This window comes from Amyelois transitella, chromosome 12 (assembly GCF_032362555.1).
Source record: "Amyelois transitella isolate CPQ chromosome 12, ilAmyTran1.1, whole genome shotgun sequence".
Lineage (NCBI taxonomy): Eukaryota > Metazoa > Arthropoda > Insecta > Lepidoptera > Pyralidae > Amyelois > Amyelois transitella.
The window spans coordinates 2,202,018-2,220,707 of NC_083515.1; the positions used below are offsets into that span (position 1 = coordinate 2,202,018).

Here is an 18,690-nt window from a genome sequence, read left to right on the forward strand (position 1 = left end):
TGCCAAATGGCATAATGGAGAATTGAAATCCAGATAGTGTGACTGCTAGCCTATCGCCTAAAAGAATTCTAACTTTAGTCCTCGATCTGAATTAAATACATACATAAAATCACGCCTCTTTCCCGGAGGGGTAAGCAGAGACTACCTCTTTCCACTTGCCACGATCTCTGCATACTTCCTTCGCTTCATCCACATTCATAACTCTATTCATGCAAGCTCGGCGGTTTTGGGTACTTTTGACGAACAAATATATATATGTTTTTATATCGATAAATTTAATTCAATTTATTATATCACACAGCTGAACGTGGCCTTTCAGACTTTACGAGACTGATCGTTCTGTCTATCCCGTGAGGGATAATGACGCGTAATTGTGTGTAGTATTAGGTCGGAAATATGATCTCAAATGGTCGAAGGTCAAACCGTTAGAGTACCCTTTAAAAATGCGTAAGGCGGAGGTTCAATAATGCCTTCTCCTTGGACTATTTACTCTTTTAGAATACACATTAGTTTGTGTGCCAACCAATACTCTCACAGTGAGGGAATATTGCGACGTTGACTGTGCAGATCCACCTCTTCTTTGCACTCTAAGTGAATTCACACGTATAATCACTAACTTTGATTACCAAAATTAAGTTTATATAGCTTTAATATCGCATTTGGCTAGCCTGTCAATAATAGTATTATTATGATAAATAAATAAATAAATTTTCGGAGATCAGACAGGACTCGCTGCGTGTAACATCTGGCTCACAATCCAAGACCACGGTCAAAGGCGAACCTCAGATCCTCTCCAGAGAGATGATGATGTGTCAAAGAGCAAAATGAAGAAGATCGTCACTCACAGCGGTGGTGAGCAGCAGCAGATCTATGGACACGTCGTTGTTGAAGCGCGTGACGATGGCGTGCCGCTGGTGGGGCGGCACGGAGCCGTCCAGCCGCAGGTACGTGACGCCGGGCAGGTGCTTGTTCAGCAGGTCCTGCTCCACGATGTCCAGCATCTTCTTCAGCTGGCAGAAGATCAGCGCTCGGTGCTGGGAGACCACTGTCTCGGTTTCTTCCGATGTTGTGGTGCCTATGCCGCAGTCCAGGAGGAGTTGTCTGGGAAATAAAGGGGTGACATCAATAGGGGAAGTAAAAGACAGTCCAGAATAGTTACCAACTGTTACTCGCGTTAGTCCCGGTCACATCCTCAACTCTATGAAGGGGAGTCTGGGGTGCACCTTTGATCGTGATCCAGGATTGATAGGGTCAGGTTATTTCTCGACGCGACTCCCGTTTGACCTCCTCAACTTTGAAGGTGAACCTAACTCACATTGGTTCATGGTTATGCATCTGATTATGCAAGTTTCCTCACGATGTTTGTCAGAAAAAATCAGTGGTTGAGGCGAAACTTGTACCTGCGCCACCATACGCGTATTAACCATTAGCTGTGCCCGCGATTTCGTCCGCGTGGAATTGTCATTATGGGTATCATTGAAGCCCTCAAGGATGAATAATTTTCCACGTTTCCTTTACATTTTCCATAATTTCTTTACTCCTTATAGGTTATATAGCCTAAAGCCTTCTTCAATAAATGGTCATAATAACACAAAAAATTCGAACCAGTAGTTCCTGAGATTAGCGCGTTCAAACAAACAAACAAACAAACTTTTAAGCTTTATAATACATATTAGAATAGATTCGAGCAGACAGGACTGACTTGAGGGCGGGCAGCTTGGCGGAGTGCTGGATGTCGTCGAGCGAGGAGTGCTGCAGCCGCAGCTGCGCGCCCACGGCGGCCGCCTGCGGGTGCTCCGCCGTCAGCACCAGCTTGGGGTGGTTGCACACGTTCTGCAGGTAGTGCAGCGCCTGGGAACATTGTCGTGTGTACAATAGAATAGAATTATTTTCAAAATTGGAAGGTATCACTTATTGACGTCACATCACTTAAATCTAATTATAACTATTACCGCTTCCAAATCGCATGTGTAGAAGAAGCGGCGGAACGAACTGCACTGTATATTGATCATATCAAAAATTACAAAAAAGCGTGAAAACAGTATCAAAGTGTATTTTTGACATAAAAGCTTTGTTCGCCGACATGGCGTACAAAAAAAAATGAAGGCCACGTCCCTAACTACTTAAATTCTATAACGACTTAATTTCATAAAACTCTTTGCATTGTAACATTTTTGCCGGTCTCTGTGGCTTAGCGGCTGTGTGTCTTATTTAAGAGATACAAGGTCCCAGCCCAGAATCTCAGATATGGCTTGTTCAAAGTCAAACATTTTTGAGTGGCCTGGTACTTGGATGTTGACTTAGTATCCCTTATTATAAGTCTCGAACTTTCTCTGAGACCAGCTTAATCTATGTATAGTTTGTCCTGTATATACATATTTATTGAGATTCACCTGGAAAGCGTGAGTGTGACTAGTGATGCCCTGCGGCATGTGCTCCTTGGACAGATGCTCGTACAGCTTCCTCTGCAGCGGGCTGAGCTCGCAGTAATAGTCTTGGGTGATCTTCGGCGGGAGTTCCTTCAGAACGTCTTCTTTCACGCGCCGCAGTAGGAATGGTAGAACCTGCAATTAAATGTAGTGAGTTCATTTGGTGTTTTGTCGATAATGATTTGAAGTGAATTGAACAAAAGCACAAATTTTTTGTATGTTTACAATATTAGTATGGATTTGTACAAGAGATTGCTCATGCCATGTTTTCCGTGGTTTTTGAAGAAAGAAAGTTGGAACTATTTTTATGCTGGCCTTGAATTTTGAATAAAAACCGTATGTAATGTACATATGCTCGAATATTGATACCAAATATTATTTTCGTTTGAAGTTAGAGTTCCCGGCAACTTGTATCGGCCTGCAGCTGGTGCGGCGGACCCTGGGCTCGCCGCGTACCTGTCTGTGCAGCGCCTCGCAGGCGAGCGCGCCGGCCTGCAGCTGGTGCGGCGGACCCTGGGCTCGCCGCGTACCTGTCTGTGCAGCGCCTCGCAGGCGAGCGCGCCGGCCTGCAGCTGGTGCGGCGGACCCTGGGCTCGCCGCGTACCTGTCTGTGCAGCGCCTCGCAGGCGAGCGCGCCGGCCTGCAGCTGGTGCGGCGGACCCTGGGCTCGCCGCGTACCTGTCTGTGCAGCGCCTCGCAGGCGAGCGCGCCGGCCTGCAGCTGGTGCGGCGGACCCTGGGCTCGCCGCGTACCTGTCTGTGCAGCGCCTCGCAGGCGAGCGCGCCGGCCTGCAGCTGGTGCGGCGGACCCTGGGCTCGCCGCGTACCTGTCTGTGCAGCGCCTCGCAGGCGAGCGCGCCGGCCTGCAGCTGGTGCGGCGTGGCCTTGGGCTCGCGCGCCGCCAGGATGGGCCGCGAGTACCGCGCCGTGAACTGCCGCTCCGTGCCCAGGAGGCCCGGCATCAGGAAGTCGAACAGCGACCACAGTTCTAGCACGTTGTTCTGGAAAAAAATATCAGAGCGGTCATTATTACGACAAACCCAAAATTGCTGGATAAAGGATAATTGTTACGGCATGCGTACCTTAATTGCTATTAAATAGTGAATCAATCCAAAAACAACTATCAATATAAAAAATCCATTACTGAAAAAGCTCACCTGTATCGGCGTTCCGGACAAAATCAGCCTATGATTCGCAATCAGCTGTTTTATTGCTTTGAACGCCTTCGTCTTCACATTCTTGATCACGTGGCCCTCGTCCAAAATGCAGTAATTCCACCTGATACTGCTGAAGAAATCTATGTCCTTCCTCACGATGTCGTACGAGGCCACTATGAGGTTGTGGAACGGAACGCGCGTGCGCAGACGTTCGCGTTCGACCGGAGTACCCACGTACTGTAGTGGCTTCAGGTATTGGGACGGAATGAATTTGGTCACTTCGAAGACCCAGTGGCCTGGAATTCAAGATTTTTTTAATTTATAATACAAAAATACTTAGAAAGGTGTTCCAACTAACCCGGACCAACTGTCATGATCAGAGATCGGAATAGGTAGATTGATTTTATGTACTTGCATCATGAATTACCATAGAAAGCATAACATAGATAAGCCTCTTTTCCAGGATTCCATTTCAGTACTTACACTTACAGTAAACTACATTGTCCGCGGGTAACATAGGACTACAATTTACGTGAACGAAGTCGGGGGAAAACAGCTACCACTAATATATTCTTCATCCCACTTGTAAAAATTCCGGAAAAAATCTTAATAATTTACAAATCCCGCAATCCCGGACGGAGGCATGTCCATATTAATATATACGATTCAGTTCATTGACCCCAATTCAATCTACCTATTCCAATCTTTATTCATGATATTTGACACAGAGACAAACAAAACCGTCAAGGTAACATAGGCTTCTCTTTTTCTGAAAATACCCATGGGAGTTTCAATTAATTATAAGTTATATCTTATATTTATTTATTTATTTATTCCATTAAAGGTTTCCCTGTTTTTTTTATCTTTATTAAGTAAATACCTAACTCCTCCCAATGGATGTTGTAAAAGGCGACTAATAAGACAAACACATTCATATCTAGTGCAAAACAAATATCGTTCATTCAAAATGTGTTAACAAAATATTGATATACTGAACCCCATCAAAGGTTTCCCTGATTTTTTTTTATCTTTATTAAATAAATTCCTAACTCCTCCCGATGGATGTTGTAAAAGGCGACTAATAAGACAAACGCATACATTAGTGCAAAACAAATATCGTTCATTCAAAATGTGTTTACAAAATATTGATATACTGAGACCATCAAAGGTTTTCCCTGATTTTTTTTACCCTTATTTAGTAAATACCTAACTCCTCCCGATGGATGTTGTAAAAGGCAGCTTATAGGAGAAACACATTCATTTCTAATGCAAAATATTGATATACTGAACCCCATCAAAGGTTTTCCCTGTATTTTTTATCTCTATTCAGTAAATACCTAAACAAATAAGTTAAAGAGAGAGAGAGAGTTACCAGTGAGAGTGGGGGGACACACGACCAGCGAAGGCATCTCGGGCACGGGGGGGCGGATCTGCTGCCTCTCCCAGTGGGCGCCCGCCACCACCACGATGGACTGCAATGTCTTCCCGAGGCCCATGTCATCACATAACACTCCGTGGAGCTTGTACGTGTATAGGAAACGGAGCCAGTTCACTCCTGCCTGAAATAAAATATAAAGGGATATCGATTTATGTGTCATTTACCAGGTGCAGTGGGGTTCCCGGCACCAATTCAAAAAAGAATAGGACCATTCCATTTCTTTCCCATGGATGTCGTAAAAGGTGACTAGGGATAAGCTTACACACTTGGGATTCTTTTTAAGAGATGGGCTAGCAGCTGTCACTATTTGAATCTCAATTCTATCATTATGCCAAACAGCTGAACGTGGCCTGTCAGTGTTTCAAGAATGCTGTTTCTGTCTTCAGTTGTGAAATGTCTCACAAATTTATGTCTCATATCTCCTCGGGCTTGGAGGAAATTAAAAATGTTAACACCAAATTACCTGCTGATAACTCCTCAGCTCCGTCGACACTTTGATCGGGATCTTATAGTCTTTTATAGACTTTGGGTTGAACAGTTGTTCCAGGAAATGTTTATCCCTTGCTCGCCTTTCCCTGAGCTCTAGTGACAGGCCGTCAGGCTCGGGTATGGCCCCGTCCAGAGGCATCAGTTGTATGAGCGATGCGAAGCAACGCGTAGACATAATGCGAACGGCTTCGCAGTGGTCGCTCATACGACCTGAAAACAAAAAAATATTGTTTTCTCTATGTACCAAATCTATACATGCATATAATCATGTCTATATCCCTTGCGGGGTAGACGGAGCCAACAGTCTTAAAAAGACTGATAGGCCACGTTTAGCTGTTTGGCTTGATAATATAGAATTGAGATTCAAATAGTGACAGGTTGCTAGCCTGTCGCCTAAAAGAAGAATCCCAATTTTGTAAGCCTATCTCTTAGTCGCCTTTACGACATCCACCGCCTCCGCGGCGCCGCAGCAGACACCTTCGTCCAATGTCGGCAATGACTAACTCACTGACCCAGCAGCGGCAGCACCAGCAGCGCGATGTAGGGCACGAGCCGCAGCTGCAGCGCGTCCACCGCCTCCGCGGCGCCGCAGCAGACACCTTCGTCCAATGTCGGCAATGACTAACTCACTGACCCAGCAGCGGCAGCACCAGCAGCGCGATGTAGGGCACGAGCCGCAGCTGCAGCGCGTCCACCGCCTCCGCGGCGCCGCAGCAGACACCTTCGTCCAATGTCGGCAATGACTAACTCACTGACCCAGCAGCGGCAGCACCAGCAGCGCGATGTAGGGCACGAGCCGCAGCTGCAGCGCGTCCACCGCCTCCGCGGCGCCGCAGCAGACACCTTCGTCCAATGTCGGCAATGACTAACTCACTGACCCAGCAGCGGCAGCACCAGCAGCGCGATGTAGGGCACGAGCCGCAGCTGCAGCGCGTCCACCGCCTCCGCGGCGCCGCAGCAGACACCTTCGTCCAATGTCGGCAATGACTAACTCACTGACCCAGCAGCGGCAGCACCAGCAGCGCGATGTAGGGCACGAGCCGCAGCTGCAGCGCGTCCACCGCCTCCGCGGCGCCGCAGCAGACACCTTCGTCCAATGTCGGCAATGACTAACTCACTGACCCAGCAGCGGCAGCACCAGCAGCGCGATGTAGGGCACGAGCCGCAGCTGCAGCGCGTCCACCGCCTCCGCGGCGCCGCAGCAGACACCTTCGTCCAATGTCGGCAATGACTAACTCACTGACCCAGCAGCGGCAGCACCAGCAGCGCGATGTAGGGCACGAGCCGCAGCTGCAGCGCGTCCACCGCCTCCGCGGCGCCGCAGCAGACACCTTCGTCCAATGTCGGCAATGACTAACTCACTGACCCAGCAGCGGCAGCACCAGCAGCGCGATGTAGGGCACGAGCCGCAGCTGCAGCGCGTCCACCGCCTCCGCGGCGCCGCAGCAGACACCTTCGTCCAATGTCGGCAATGACTAACTCACTGACCCAGCAGCGGCAGCACCAGCAGCGCGATGTAGGGCACGAGCCGCAGCTGCAGCGCGTCCACCGCCTCCGCGGCGCCGCAGCAGACACCTTCGTCCAATGTCGGCAATGACTAACTCACTGACCCAGCAGCGGCAGCACCAGCAGCGCGATGTAGGGCACGAGCCGCAGCTGCAGCGCGTCCACCGCCTCCGCGGCGCCGCAGCAGACACCTTCGTCCAATGTCGGCAATGACTAACTCACTGACCCAGCAGCGGCAGCACCAGCAGCGCGATGTAGGGCACGAGCCGCAGCTGCAGCGCGTCCACCGCCTCCGCGGCGCCGCAGCAGACACCTTCGTCCAATGTCGGCAATGACTAACTCACTGACCCAGCAGCGGCAGCACCAGCAGCGCGATGTAGGGCACGAGCCGCAGCTGCAGCGCGTCCACCGCGCGCGCCACCGCCTCCGCGGCGCCGCAGCGGGCGCGGGGGCAGGGGCCTTCATCCAATGTCGGGATTAACTGATAAAAAAAAGAACAAATTGAGTTAAAAAAAATACACTTTGAGGGTTATTACCCCGAATTTAAGCTATTTCCTACCACCCTTGGCTTTAACAGGCAGTTTCAGTCATGTCACATGTCACGGATGCGCGCGAACGTGTTACTTGTATATGTGATAGACGATACATCGCTGAGGAAAATGACCTCGACCACTATAAAGTGCGCGAACTGTAATGTTGTGATAAGTGAACTGTTGACGTTTCTGCGAAATGTAATTGACTTCACTGATATAAAGAGTGTCCACCAGTTGTGTATCTCGACATATTCATCGGAAGAAATAACTAAAGCAAAATCACTGTTATATGATGCAGTACCGAATGCGAAAAAGATGCCAATACTGAGGTAAGAAGGTAAAAAGAGAATATCCAGAGACCTCGACGATATTATCTTTTTGATGAAATCCGGGAATAAAGAACTTTTTCCGATATTTGCAGCCGTCAATTTAAATAAATTTCCTCCGGTTTCTTTAGATCATGTAGACGCTAGAAGAATACTTAAGGATATTCTTAAAATACAAGAGGAGCTGAGGGTAGTCTTTGCAGGGGGAACCTAACACGTATTGGATCATATGGTTACACATCCATTTGTCTGAATGTGCAGGTTTCCTCTCACCGTAACAGTATCTGTTAGTCATCAAACTAATGTACATAACTTCGAAAATAGACATTGGTACATGGCCGCGGTGGGTTCGAACCGGTACCTTTGCGTTTGCTTTCCTGAACTCCCTTCAAAAACAGTTTGTTTCTTTGCAGGGTTGTCAAAAACAAGTGCGCCGTAGGAAAGAGCGAACGAGAGAGCAGTGCACCCCTCTCTTAATTCGGTGAGTACACTTCAAACGAGCTTACAGTCGGTTCTAAATTGTAATCCGATCAATAGGTATTTATTCGCTTCAATATTTATTATAAATAAATTTATTTAAAACTTTACTGCACGAAAAAAAATTTACAAAAGGCGGACTTAAAGTCGTTTGGCATTCTCTCCCAGTTAACCAGCTGACCAAACAGAAAAACTAAGATGGTGGTGCGATAAATATTATATGACAGTTAAATACCGTGCCGTAAATGTGCCGTGTGGTTCCCGGCACCAATAGAATAATGAATAGAAACACTCCCTCTTTCCCATGGATGTCGTAAAAGGCGACTAAGGGATAGGCTTAAAAACTTGGGATTCTTTTTTAGGCGATGGGCTAGCAACCTGTCACTTGTTGAATCTCAATTCTATCGTTAAGCCAAATAGCTGAACGTGGCCTATCAGTCTTGTCAAGACTGTTGGCTCTGTCTACCCCGCAAGGGATATAGACGTGATTATATGAATGAATGAACGAATGACAGTTAAATAAACTTTGCCACGTACCGGTTAGTTTCAAGCTATTTTGAGCTAAACCCTACCAGTCTTACAACCCTACGAAAAAGAATTGTGGTTTTACGTCAGTTTCTACAATTACCTGTGACATTACAGTCTGCATCACAGCGACGGAGTCCCTATCGGCCATCGCAGCCAAAGCCCTGGCGGCCATATGCCGCACAGCCGTGTACGTACTACGTGTCAATGCGCAGGCGGCGGTCGCGCAGCCATTGAGACGCTCCCACAGTTTCTGGTGGAGGGATCCGCAAACAGCTTCGAATACTTGCAAACGCGAGATTAGTTCTTCGGCCGCGTCCGCGGTCTGGGATTCCAATTCTGTTGAAAAGTAATACATAAACTCACGCCTCTTTCCCGGAGGGATAGGCAGAGACTACCTCTTTCCACTTGCCACGATCTCTGCGTACTTCCTTCGCTTCATCCACATTCATAACTCTCTTCATGCAAGCTCAGCGGTTTCGGGTACTTCTGACCTGACCCTTTACCAGGACGTCCTTAATTTGATCAAGATATGTACGTTCGTCTAGGTCTTCCCACTCAGTTTGTTTGAAAAGTAATGTTTATTAAAAACGACTACAGTAAGTACACAAGTCGTATTGGCAATATTCGATGGCGCAGAGTAGCGTAACGACCTTATTACAATTTACATTGAATCTAAATTGCAAAAATATTTCTCCTACATCTCGCTTATAATAGCAGTATATTAGCGGACAGTTCAGTACGCGGGTTCAAAGGCTCGACTGCTCTTAATATAGTCGCGCTATAAAAAAAAAAATACTACTACGCAGGTGTAACTTATAAATGTAATAATACTGTACAAAAGCTAAAACTAACTTTTTTTAAGTAAGTCTGGCATATTCGTGCGTCGAGGGTCAAAACTCATTTCGATTTCTGAGCAAATTATTTTCAAGAAAGCTAAACGTGGCCAGTGTTCCAGTCTTTTCAAGACAGTTGACTCTGTCTAATCCGCAAGGGATATTGACGTGACTATATGTATGTATTTTAAAACAATAACTCGTTACCATATTCATTCGGAGATTAAACAAAGACTCACCGGCGTCTGTCATAACGGTGGAGAATGGTTCAGTGATGAACTCCCACAATTTGGGCAGTTTATCCGGGAGCTGATCTTCGAAATACTCCGTCAAACTGGTCAGAGCCAACGTTGCACCACGCCGCTGTATTCTCAGAATCTTTCGGGCCTGGATAAATAACAACATAGATTAATAATAATAGTAGTATTAAAATAATAGTAATAATAGTAGTAAAATAATAGTATATAAGATTAAAGTGACAAACAAACAAGCTTACTTTCACATCTCTACTAATATTATAAAGCTGAAGAGTTTGTTTGTTTGAACGCGCTAATCTCAGGAACTAATGGTTCCAATTGAAAAGTTCTTTTTGCGTCGAATAGACCATTTATCGAGGTAGGCTTTAGGCTATATAAAATCACGCTGCAACTATAAGGAGCTAAAAAAATAATGCAAAAAGTGAAAATAAACAGGGGAAACTATTTATCCTTGATGGGATTCAATGATGCCCAAAATAATTATTCCAAGCGGACGAAGTGGCGGGCACAGCTAGTTTATAATATAAGTATGGATTAACAATCTATTAAATTCATGTCAGTCAAAAGACTGAAAGGTCAAGTTCAGCTACTTGACTTAATGATGGAGTTGTGATTCAAATAGTTACAGGTTGTTAGCCCATCGCCCAAAAAGAGGAAATCCCAAGTATATAAGCCTATTCGCCTTTCACGACATCTTTGGGCAAGAGATGGGAGTTGTCCAATTCTTTTTTGTATTGGTGCCGGGAACCATACGGCACATATTGGCCAGTACAACTTGCGCATAAATACCTCATCTTCGTGGGAGAACAGCTGATCCAGAGCCAGCGCGTCAGGCGTGTGGGGGGTGAGGGGGGCGTGGGGGGCGGCCGAGTGCGCGGGGGGCCGGCCCCGCCGCGGGGTCACGCGCTCGGCGTGGCGCTGCTGTTCGCGGAGGGTCACGATGCCGTTGTGCCTGTCCACTGTGGTGACAAAACATTACAAAATCAAAGTTAATGGAATCTTAGGTAATGGTTTAGTAGGGTCTCGAATCATCAAACGACCTGACCTTAATGTCTACAAATTGTCTGATATTCATACATACATACATACATATGGTCACGTCTATATCCCTTGTGGGCTAGACAGAGCCAACAGTCTTGAAAAGACTGAATGGCCACGTTCAGCTATTTGGCTTAATGATAGAATTGAGATTAGTGATACGTTGCTATTACTGTCTGATATTCACTTTTTCATAATTTCATTGCATTACATACATGCTTCACAATAATTGAAGACACATTTATTTATTTTGCATTGCGCCAACGCAAATCTCCTGTAAGGTTTCCTTCCACCCAAAGGTTGAATGGAAGAGATTGCATTAGAGACAAGTCCGCCTTTGTACCATCTCTGTCTGTTTGACGTCCGATGAAAACGCTGCAGTGTAGTTTGTTCCGCCGCTTCTTCTACACATGCGCTTTGGAAGCGGTAGTAGTTATAATTAGATTTAAGTGATGTGACGTCAATAAGTGATACCTTGTATCCATTTTTGAAAATAAATCTATTCTATTCTGTTTTGTATGTGTTAATCTTATGGTGCAATAAAGAGTTTTATCTATCTATCTATCTAGATCTTAGATTTAGTTCACTTACGCCCCCGATGCAAGGCGTGTTCAGTCTTCCCCTCGGCGCCACTGTCGCCGCTGCCTGAATCTCCATTCGGCTCATCTGCGTTCTCGAGACTGACGCGAGGTGTGTATTCTGGATCACATCTAGAATACATTCAGTCAGAAAAGTATCGGGAATGGATTATTTATTTATGGTTCCAAATTCAAATTTTTGTTTTTTTTGTTGTTGTTAGATTGGCACAACTGTTTTCCATTTTGGCGCGGAGTTTGAGTTGCATCTGTTGTTTACATTAAATACAGTGCTATTTTTAGTTATATCATATCTAGTGTGTATTGCTAATTTTATAATGGATAAAAACATCGAACAAAGAGTTTGTCTTAAATTTTGCATTGCCAATGGAATATCGTGTTCGGAGTCACTGAAAATGTTACAGAAGGCTTACGGTGAATCGACTTTATCAAAAACTCGTGCTTATGAGTGGTACAAAGCGTTCAAAAGCGGTCGAGATGTGATGGAAGATTTGCCTCGCTCTGGTAGGCCATCAACGTCTGCAACTGAAGTTAACATCGCAAAAGTGAAGGAAATAGTGACTGAAAATCCTCATTCAACTTTGAGAGAGATAGCCACCGAACTTTCTGTATCTCACGAGTCGATCCGTACCATTTTAACTAATAATTTGGGTATGAAACATGTTGCCGCTCGGCTAGTCCCAAAAGACCTGAATTTTTTTCAAAAACTCAATCGCATGAGAGTCGCTGAGGACATGCTAGAACGAGTCAATTCTGACCCAACATTCATGAAACGCATTGTTACTGGTGACGAGACGTGGGTTTACGAGTTTGACATGCAAACTAGTCAACAAGCTTCGGAGTGGCGCCTTCCAACTGAACCGAAACCGAAAAAACAACGGCAAAGTCGTTCAAAAGTCAAAGTCATGTTGACTGTTTTCTTTGACTATCGCGGTGTTGTGCACTCGGAATTCTTGCCGGAAGGTCAAACGGTAAATAAGGAATATTATTTGAGTGTTATGCGGCGTTTAAGAGAGCAAATCCGACGAAAAAGGCCAGATTTGTGGAAAGAAAATTCTTGGATTTTGCACCATGATAATGCACCTTCGCACAAGGCCATCATTGTGAACGAATTTTTAACCAAACACTCAACAAATACCATCGAGCAACCACCATATTCACCAGATATGGCTCCAGCCGACTTTTTTATTTTTCCTAAACTCAAATTACCACTTCGTGGCACCCGTTTTCAATCGGTAGAAGACATAAAAGAGAATTCGCGGCGAGAACTGACCTCAATTCCGGAAACAGCGTTTAAAAAATGTTTTGATGATTGGATTATTCGTTGGCGTAAGTGTATCGTTTCTAAAGGAGCATATTTTGAAGGTGATAAAATAAATTTGGATGAATAACAAACAGTTTGTGTATTATTGATCTTTTCCTGCTACTTTCTTGACAGAGTAGTACGTGGTCATTATTAATTTATTATCCTTACTTAAACATACATATAGTCAAGTCTATATAGACTTGACTATATGTATGTATCCCTTCAATACTGCATAACTCGCTCACTATTCCATGGTTAATGAAACATAAATTTCTTGCATTGCCAAAATGTGAGGAGCTGTAAAGTGACCGTACCAAACAAAATGCTATGGACATACATACATAGAGTCACGTCTATATACTTTGCGGGGTAGACAGGGCCAACAGTCCTGAAGAGACTGACAGGCCACTTTCAGCTGTTTGGCCTTATGATAGAATTGAGACTCAAACAGTGACAGGTTGCTAGCTCATCGGCTAAAATAAGAATCCCAAGTTTAAAAGGCATCACTACATAGTATAAAACAAAGTCGCTATTTTAGTCTGTTTGTCTGTATGCTTAAATCTTTAAAATTACGCAACGGATTTTGATGAAGTTTTTTGTAACAGGTAGAGTGATTCAATAGGAAGGTTTTTATGTATAACAACATTTATAATTTTGCACCCGTGCGAAGCCGGGGCGGGTCGCTAGTTCCCTATAAATGGTATGGACTTACATACCTGAGGAAGGCCTTGAGGTTGACGAGCACCTTGTTGTTGGGCGAGGCGCCGCGGCCGGCCAGCCGCGCCAGCAGCGCCGCCAGCGCGGCCGCCGCCAGCCGCTGCAGCAGCTCGCTGGGCTCGCGCTTGGCGCTGTCCATGAGCGGCCGCACCACGGGGTTGAGCTGGCGCGGCGCGCAGCGCAGCCATGCGCACGCGCCCGCCAGCGCCGCTTGCACTCTGCGCATGCGCGTATCGCATCGTTATGTTATGTTATGCTGTATATTGATAATATTATCTTAGACCAAAACAATACAAAATTAAGATTAAGTAATTTAGAAACATTAACAGAAAACATAGAGAAAAAAATAGAAACCTTAGAATCTGACATGAGCACGATAACTGATAGTTCCTCAACACAAGCTACGATTCCATCACCTGCAATAAACTATGAAGAAATTATTAATGAAGTCTATGAGCGAAATATAAGATCCAAGAATATTGTGATTGTTGGTATCCCTGAGCCAACTACTGCGGGGAATACTATGGAACGTCAGACCTACAACCAAATGGAAGTGTCTAAAATAATAAAAACTATCTCGAACGACTGCCCAGAACCATTTAAAATTATCCGACTTGGTAAATACAAACCTGAACATACTCGTCCTGTCAAGATCTGCTTCAATTCTGAAGAAACTGTAATGAACTTACTACGAAATAAAAATAAAGCACAGTTTGATAAAATAAAAATTTTCTCTGACCGAACACCATTCCAAACAAAGCAAATGCAGAAACTAAAAGAAGAATTAGAAAGACGTAGTGTTGCAGGAGAGAAAAATTTGACCATAAAGTTTTTTAAGGGAACTCCAAAAATTGTATGCACCACAGCAGGAAAACAAGGTGAAAAGACATTACCTTCAAAAAACTAAGTAGTTCGACAGGTAAGGTGTCTCACAAACTTGCCAAAAACTACTCCGAGATAAAATGCACTAAAAAGACCTTAAAATGTTTCTACATTAATTCACGCAGTCTCGTTAAACGGGGAAAATTCGATGAATTAAAGTGTATAGTTGCTTACACTCAGCCTCATATTATAATAGTAACAGAAACCTGGATAAAAAACGAAAGTGATGTCCAGAAACTCCAGATTGCGAGCTACACCCACTACAATAACTTTCGAAAGGACAGGAAAGGAGGAGGTGTTTCAATCTATGTTCAAAATGACCTACAGCACAGTTTGCTCGAAGAGCACTGTATAGCAAATGACAGCCATTACCTTTGGGTTCATCTAGAAAAACAATCCTTGGATATTGCTGCAATATACAACCCTAATGGGAAAAAATCTGATGATTTTTTTGACTCATTTCCACAACAACTAAAACGTAGCAAGAGGGCCATTATCTTTGGCGACTTCAATCTTGATTTATTAGTCCCAGATAAAGAAACTCGTAAATACAAGGACGCCTTAAAGGAAAATGATTACAGAGTTTTGAACAAAATAAATAGAAAGTACTGCACTCGTGTGACACCTACCACCAACACTATTATTGATCACGTTTGCACTAATCTGAAAACAAACAACTTTAGCTTTTATTTGTTGGAATCATCAATGTCTGACCACAGGCAGATTTATCTAGAAATTGAAAACTGCAAACCAACACCATTACAAAAAACGAAATACGCTGCTGTTAACTATGATAAACTATGTGAAACTATGGAAAACGATCTAAGGGCAAGTGATAAAATCTATGAATACGATATACTGGAACAAAAAATGCTGAATTGCCTCTCTGAATGTAAAACTACTAAATCAAAATTATTTAATCCCCCGCGACAGGTCTGGATTAATAAAGACATAATGAAAGACATAAATAACAGAAATGAAATATGGCAAAATTACAAAACGAACCCACAAAATATATTTTTGGAAAAAGAATTAAAAGTTGCTAGATCTAAAGCATTCAACAACATACAGAAAACTAAAAAATCGTATTACTTTAAGTACTTCAAAGAACACACAAGCAAACCGAAGAGGATGTGTGTGGGGCTATTCAAGAATTGGCTAATAACAAAAGAAGAGATCCTGTGAAGCTGAACAAACTTGTCATGGACTCAGCGACAGTAACGGATGAACAAGAAATTTGCGAATGTTTCAATCGCTTCTTTTCCACCATTGGCTCAACTCTTGCTTCCCAAATCCCGAAAAATCGATTAGCCGGCACTCGTACTTCACGTGCATCTGCAACGAGATCTACTGAACTCACGAACTTCGCACCTGGAACCGCAGACGAAATCAGTCAGATAATTGATGATCTGGACCCCAATACGAGTTCCGGTATTGACGGAATCAGCCCAAAAACAATTAAGTGTCTGAAGAACGTAATCCTCATTCCCCTCACGGACTGTATAAATTATTGTCTGGAACGAGGAGTTTTCCCGGATTCCCTAAAACTTGCCAAAGTTACGCCTATCTACAAGTCCGGTAGTAAATCTGACCCATGTAACTATCGCCCAATTTCGGTTCTGCCTGTTATTTCTAAAATATTTGAAAGAATAATTTATTTTCGCCTAGAAAAATATCTGACCTCGATAGACTTTCTGTACAAAAAACAATATGGTTTTAGACCCAAATCGAATACGCTCTCGGCGACCGTGGACCTCGTAACCAAAATCAAAAACAAAATTGATGAAAAACAAATAGTTATCGGTATATTCATCGACTTAAAAAAGGCGTTTGATACCATCAGCCACAAATTACTACTCAAAAAACTGTCTGACATTGCTATATCTGGAAAGGCACACGATATGTTCAGATCATATTTTGAAAATCGTAGACAAATAGTCAAAATAGGTATACATCAAAGTTCTACCAGTCAAATTGATTTCGGTATCCCACAAGGTTCAATATTGGGTCCACTTCTGTTCCTCATATATGTCAATAACATCCAACACATAGGCCTAAATGCAGATATCTCTCTCTACGCAGACGACACAAGTTTATTCTATTACGGTAATTCAATTAACAATATGATATCAAAAGCCCAAAAAGACTTGAATAAATTAAATAAATGGTTCTTGTCAAATTTACTTACAGTAAATGCCGATAAAACAAATTATGTCGTATTCACTGTAAAAAACAAGAAAATAAGTGAACCAATTCAACTTAAGATAAATGACATAGAACTTAAACAAAAAACTAGTGAAAAATATCTTGGACTCAATTTGGATCACTACCTTAACTGGAATAAACATATAAATTTAATCAAAGCTAAACTAACCTCATTAACCGGTACTTTGCGTGGAGTAACAAATTGCCTTCCACATAAAATAAAACATCTAATTTATAACTCCCTAGTAAAACCGCATATAGACTATTTGATTGAGATCTGGGGTACAGCAAACCAAACTAATTTAAAAACAATACAAGTAGCTCAAAATAAACTTATAAAATGTCTTTTTAATTATGACTTCAAAACACCTACTGTTAATATATACAAAAATACAAAAATAATGACAATAAGGCAAACATACTTATACTACACATGCCTGTTAATATATAAAATTATAAATAACCATGTCCACACACTAATATCTTTCCGTAGAAAAAGTGAAATACAAAAAACCAAACTACGCAGCGCAAACCATTTAATACTACGCACTCCAAGAACAAACTATGGAAGATTTAACATACAATATGAAGGAGCGAAAATGTATAATAACCTACCAAAAGAGATGAAAGGAGTAAAATCAATAGCTATTTTTAAAAGAAAACTAAAAACATATATACACGATTTTTATAATTAACAAACTTACATCACCTTGCGGAAAACAAACAAATATAATATTACAAAAAAAAAAAAAAAAAACAAACTAAATTCATTGCTGACACATCTAGAATAAAGTAATCCTTGTGTTGCCGGGCGCGATCGCATGCAGTCGATGACGAAGACGACGTCACTCCGTAGCTCCGTAGATCTACCCTACTATTTTTTTTCATATTTATTATTCTATACCTTCTGTGTCGAGGCTATTGGTTTTTTATATTTATATTTATTTTGTATAAAATGCATGCCCATACTTTATATAAATATTGTTTTCTCAGTAAGTGATTTATTTTATGTAAATCTTATGAGAATAAAGTTATTCTAAACCTGAAACCTGATGCTGTATCATTTACAATTTATAGACATACCAGCAGAACGTTGCGAGCTTGTGAAAGGCTTCTTGTAACAATATGTACACATATTTTTTAAATACTTTTGTTTTTACAATTATTTGATAAATTAATCTATACTAATATTATAAAACTGAAGAGTTTGTTTGCTTGTTTGAACGCGCTAATCTGAGGAACTACTGGTCCGAATTAAAACAAATATTTTTGTGTTAAATAGACCATTTATCGAGGAAGGGTTTACGCTATAGAAAAAAATTTATAAAAAATGGGGAAAAAAATTGGGAAAATTATTCATCATAAAGTGCTTCAATGATGCCCAAAATAACATATCCACGTGGACGAAGTCGCGGGCACAACTAGTAATTAATATTTGGAATTTATATAGGAAAATAAAATACATACGAGACATTGAGGGTGCCGTGCTCGCTGCAGCACTGCGTCACGGAGGCCTGCAGGCAGCGGCGGCGCTCCTCCAGGGTGGTGGCGATCCGCTTTATCTTCACGCTGGCTATCATCGGTTGGGTGATCGTTGTCAGGTGCACCACCTGGTTCGGATTTGAACAACTTTATTTTTCCTACTAATAGGTATTATAGATGAGAAAGTTTGTGAGTGTGTCAGTATGAAACGCAAAAACTACTGAATCGATTACGATGAAATTGGGTATGTAGGTAGCTGAAGACACAGAATAACATATAGGCGGGCGGCTTCGAGTCTCTCAAAAAAAATAAAACAATAGTATTTCACTTACTAAGAAACACTCGCTTACAAACAAAATTTACATTAATACTAGGTACTTTAATAAAACAAAATATAGATAGTTAGCCCAATAATTGGACAATTTAATACAAAATATTAATAAAGACAAAATCTGTGTATTTTATATATGTATCTTTTTTTGTATTTCTTGT

At 42.8% G+C, this 18,690-nt stretch overlaps 1 protein-coding gene across 1 annotated transcript in view; it reads right to left on the bottom strand.

Moving 5' to 3' along the window:
- Positions 1 to 18,690, bottom strand: part of LOC106142537 (TATA-binding protein-associated factor 172) — a 50,571-nt gene that overhangs the window by 4,241 nt on the left and 27,640 nt on the right. The window contains exons 20-33 of the mRNA XM_060946767.1: positions 18,184 to 18,326; positions 13,629 to 13,847; positions 11,602 to 11,720; positions 10,762 to 10,931; positions 9,955 to 10,102; positions 8,983 to 9,218; positions 7,367 to 7,499; positions 5,487 to 5,722; positions 4,958 to 5,144; positions 3,586 to 3,881; positions 3,256 to 3,429; positions 2,394 to 2,564; positions 1,703 to 1,851; positions 846 to 1,101 (exon numbers count right to left, since the gene is read on the bottom strand). Of these exons, the coding sequence (XP_060802750.1) occupies positions 846 to 1,101; positions 1,703 to 1,851; positions 2,394 to 2,564; positions 3,256 to 3,429; positions 3,586 to 3,881; positions 4,958 to 5,144; positions 5,487 to 5,722; positions 7,367 to 7,499; positions 8,983 to 9,218; positions 9,955 to 10,102; positions 10,762 to 10,931; positions 11,602 to 11,720; positions 13,629 to 13,847; positions 18,184 to 18,326 (2,637 nt within the window). The remainder of the gene's footprint in view (positions 1 to 845; positions 1,102 to 1,702; positions 1,852 to 2,393; positions 2,565 to 3,255; positions 3,430 to 3,585; positions 3,882 to 4,957; positions 5,145 to 5,486; positions 5,723 to 7,366; positions 7,500 to 8,982; positions 9,219 to 9,954; positions 10,103 to 10,761; positions 10,932 to 11,601; positions 11,721 to 13,628; positions 13,848 to 18,183; positions 18,327 to 18,690) is intronic.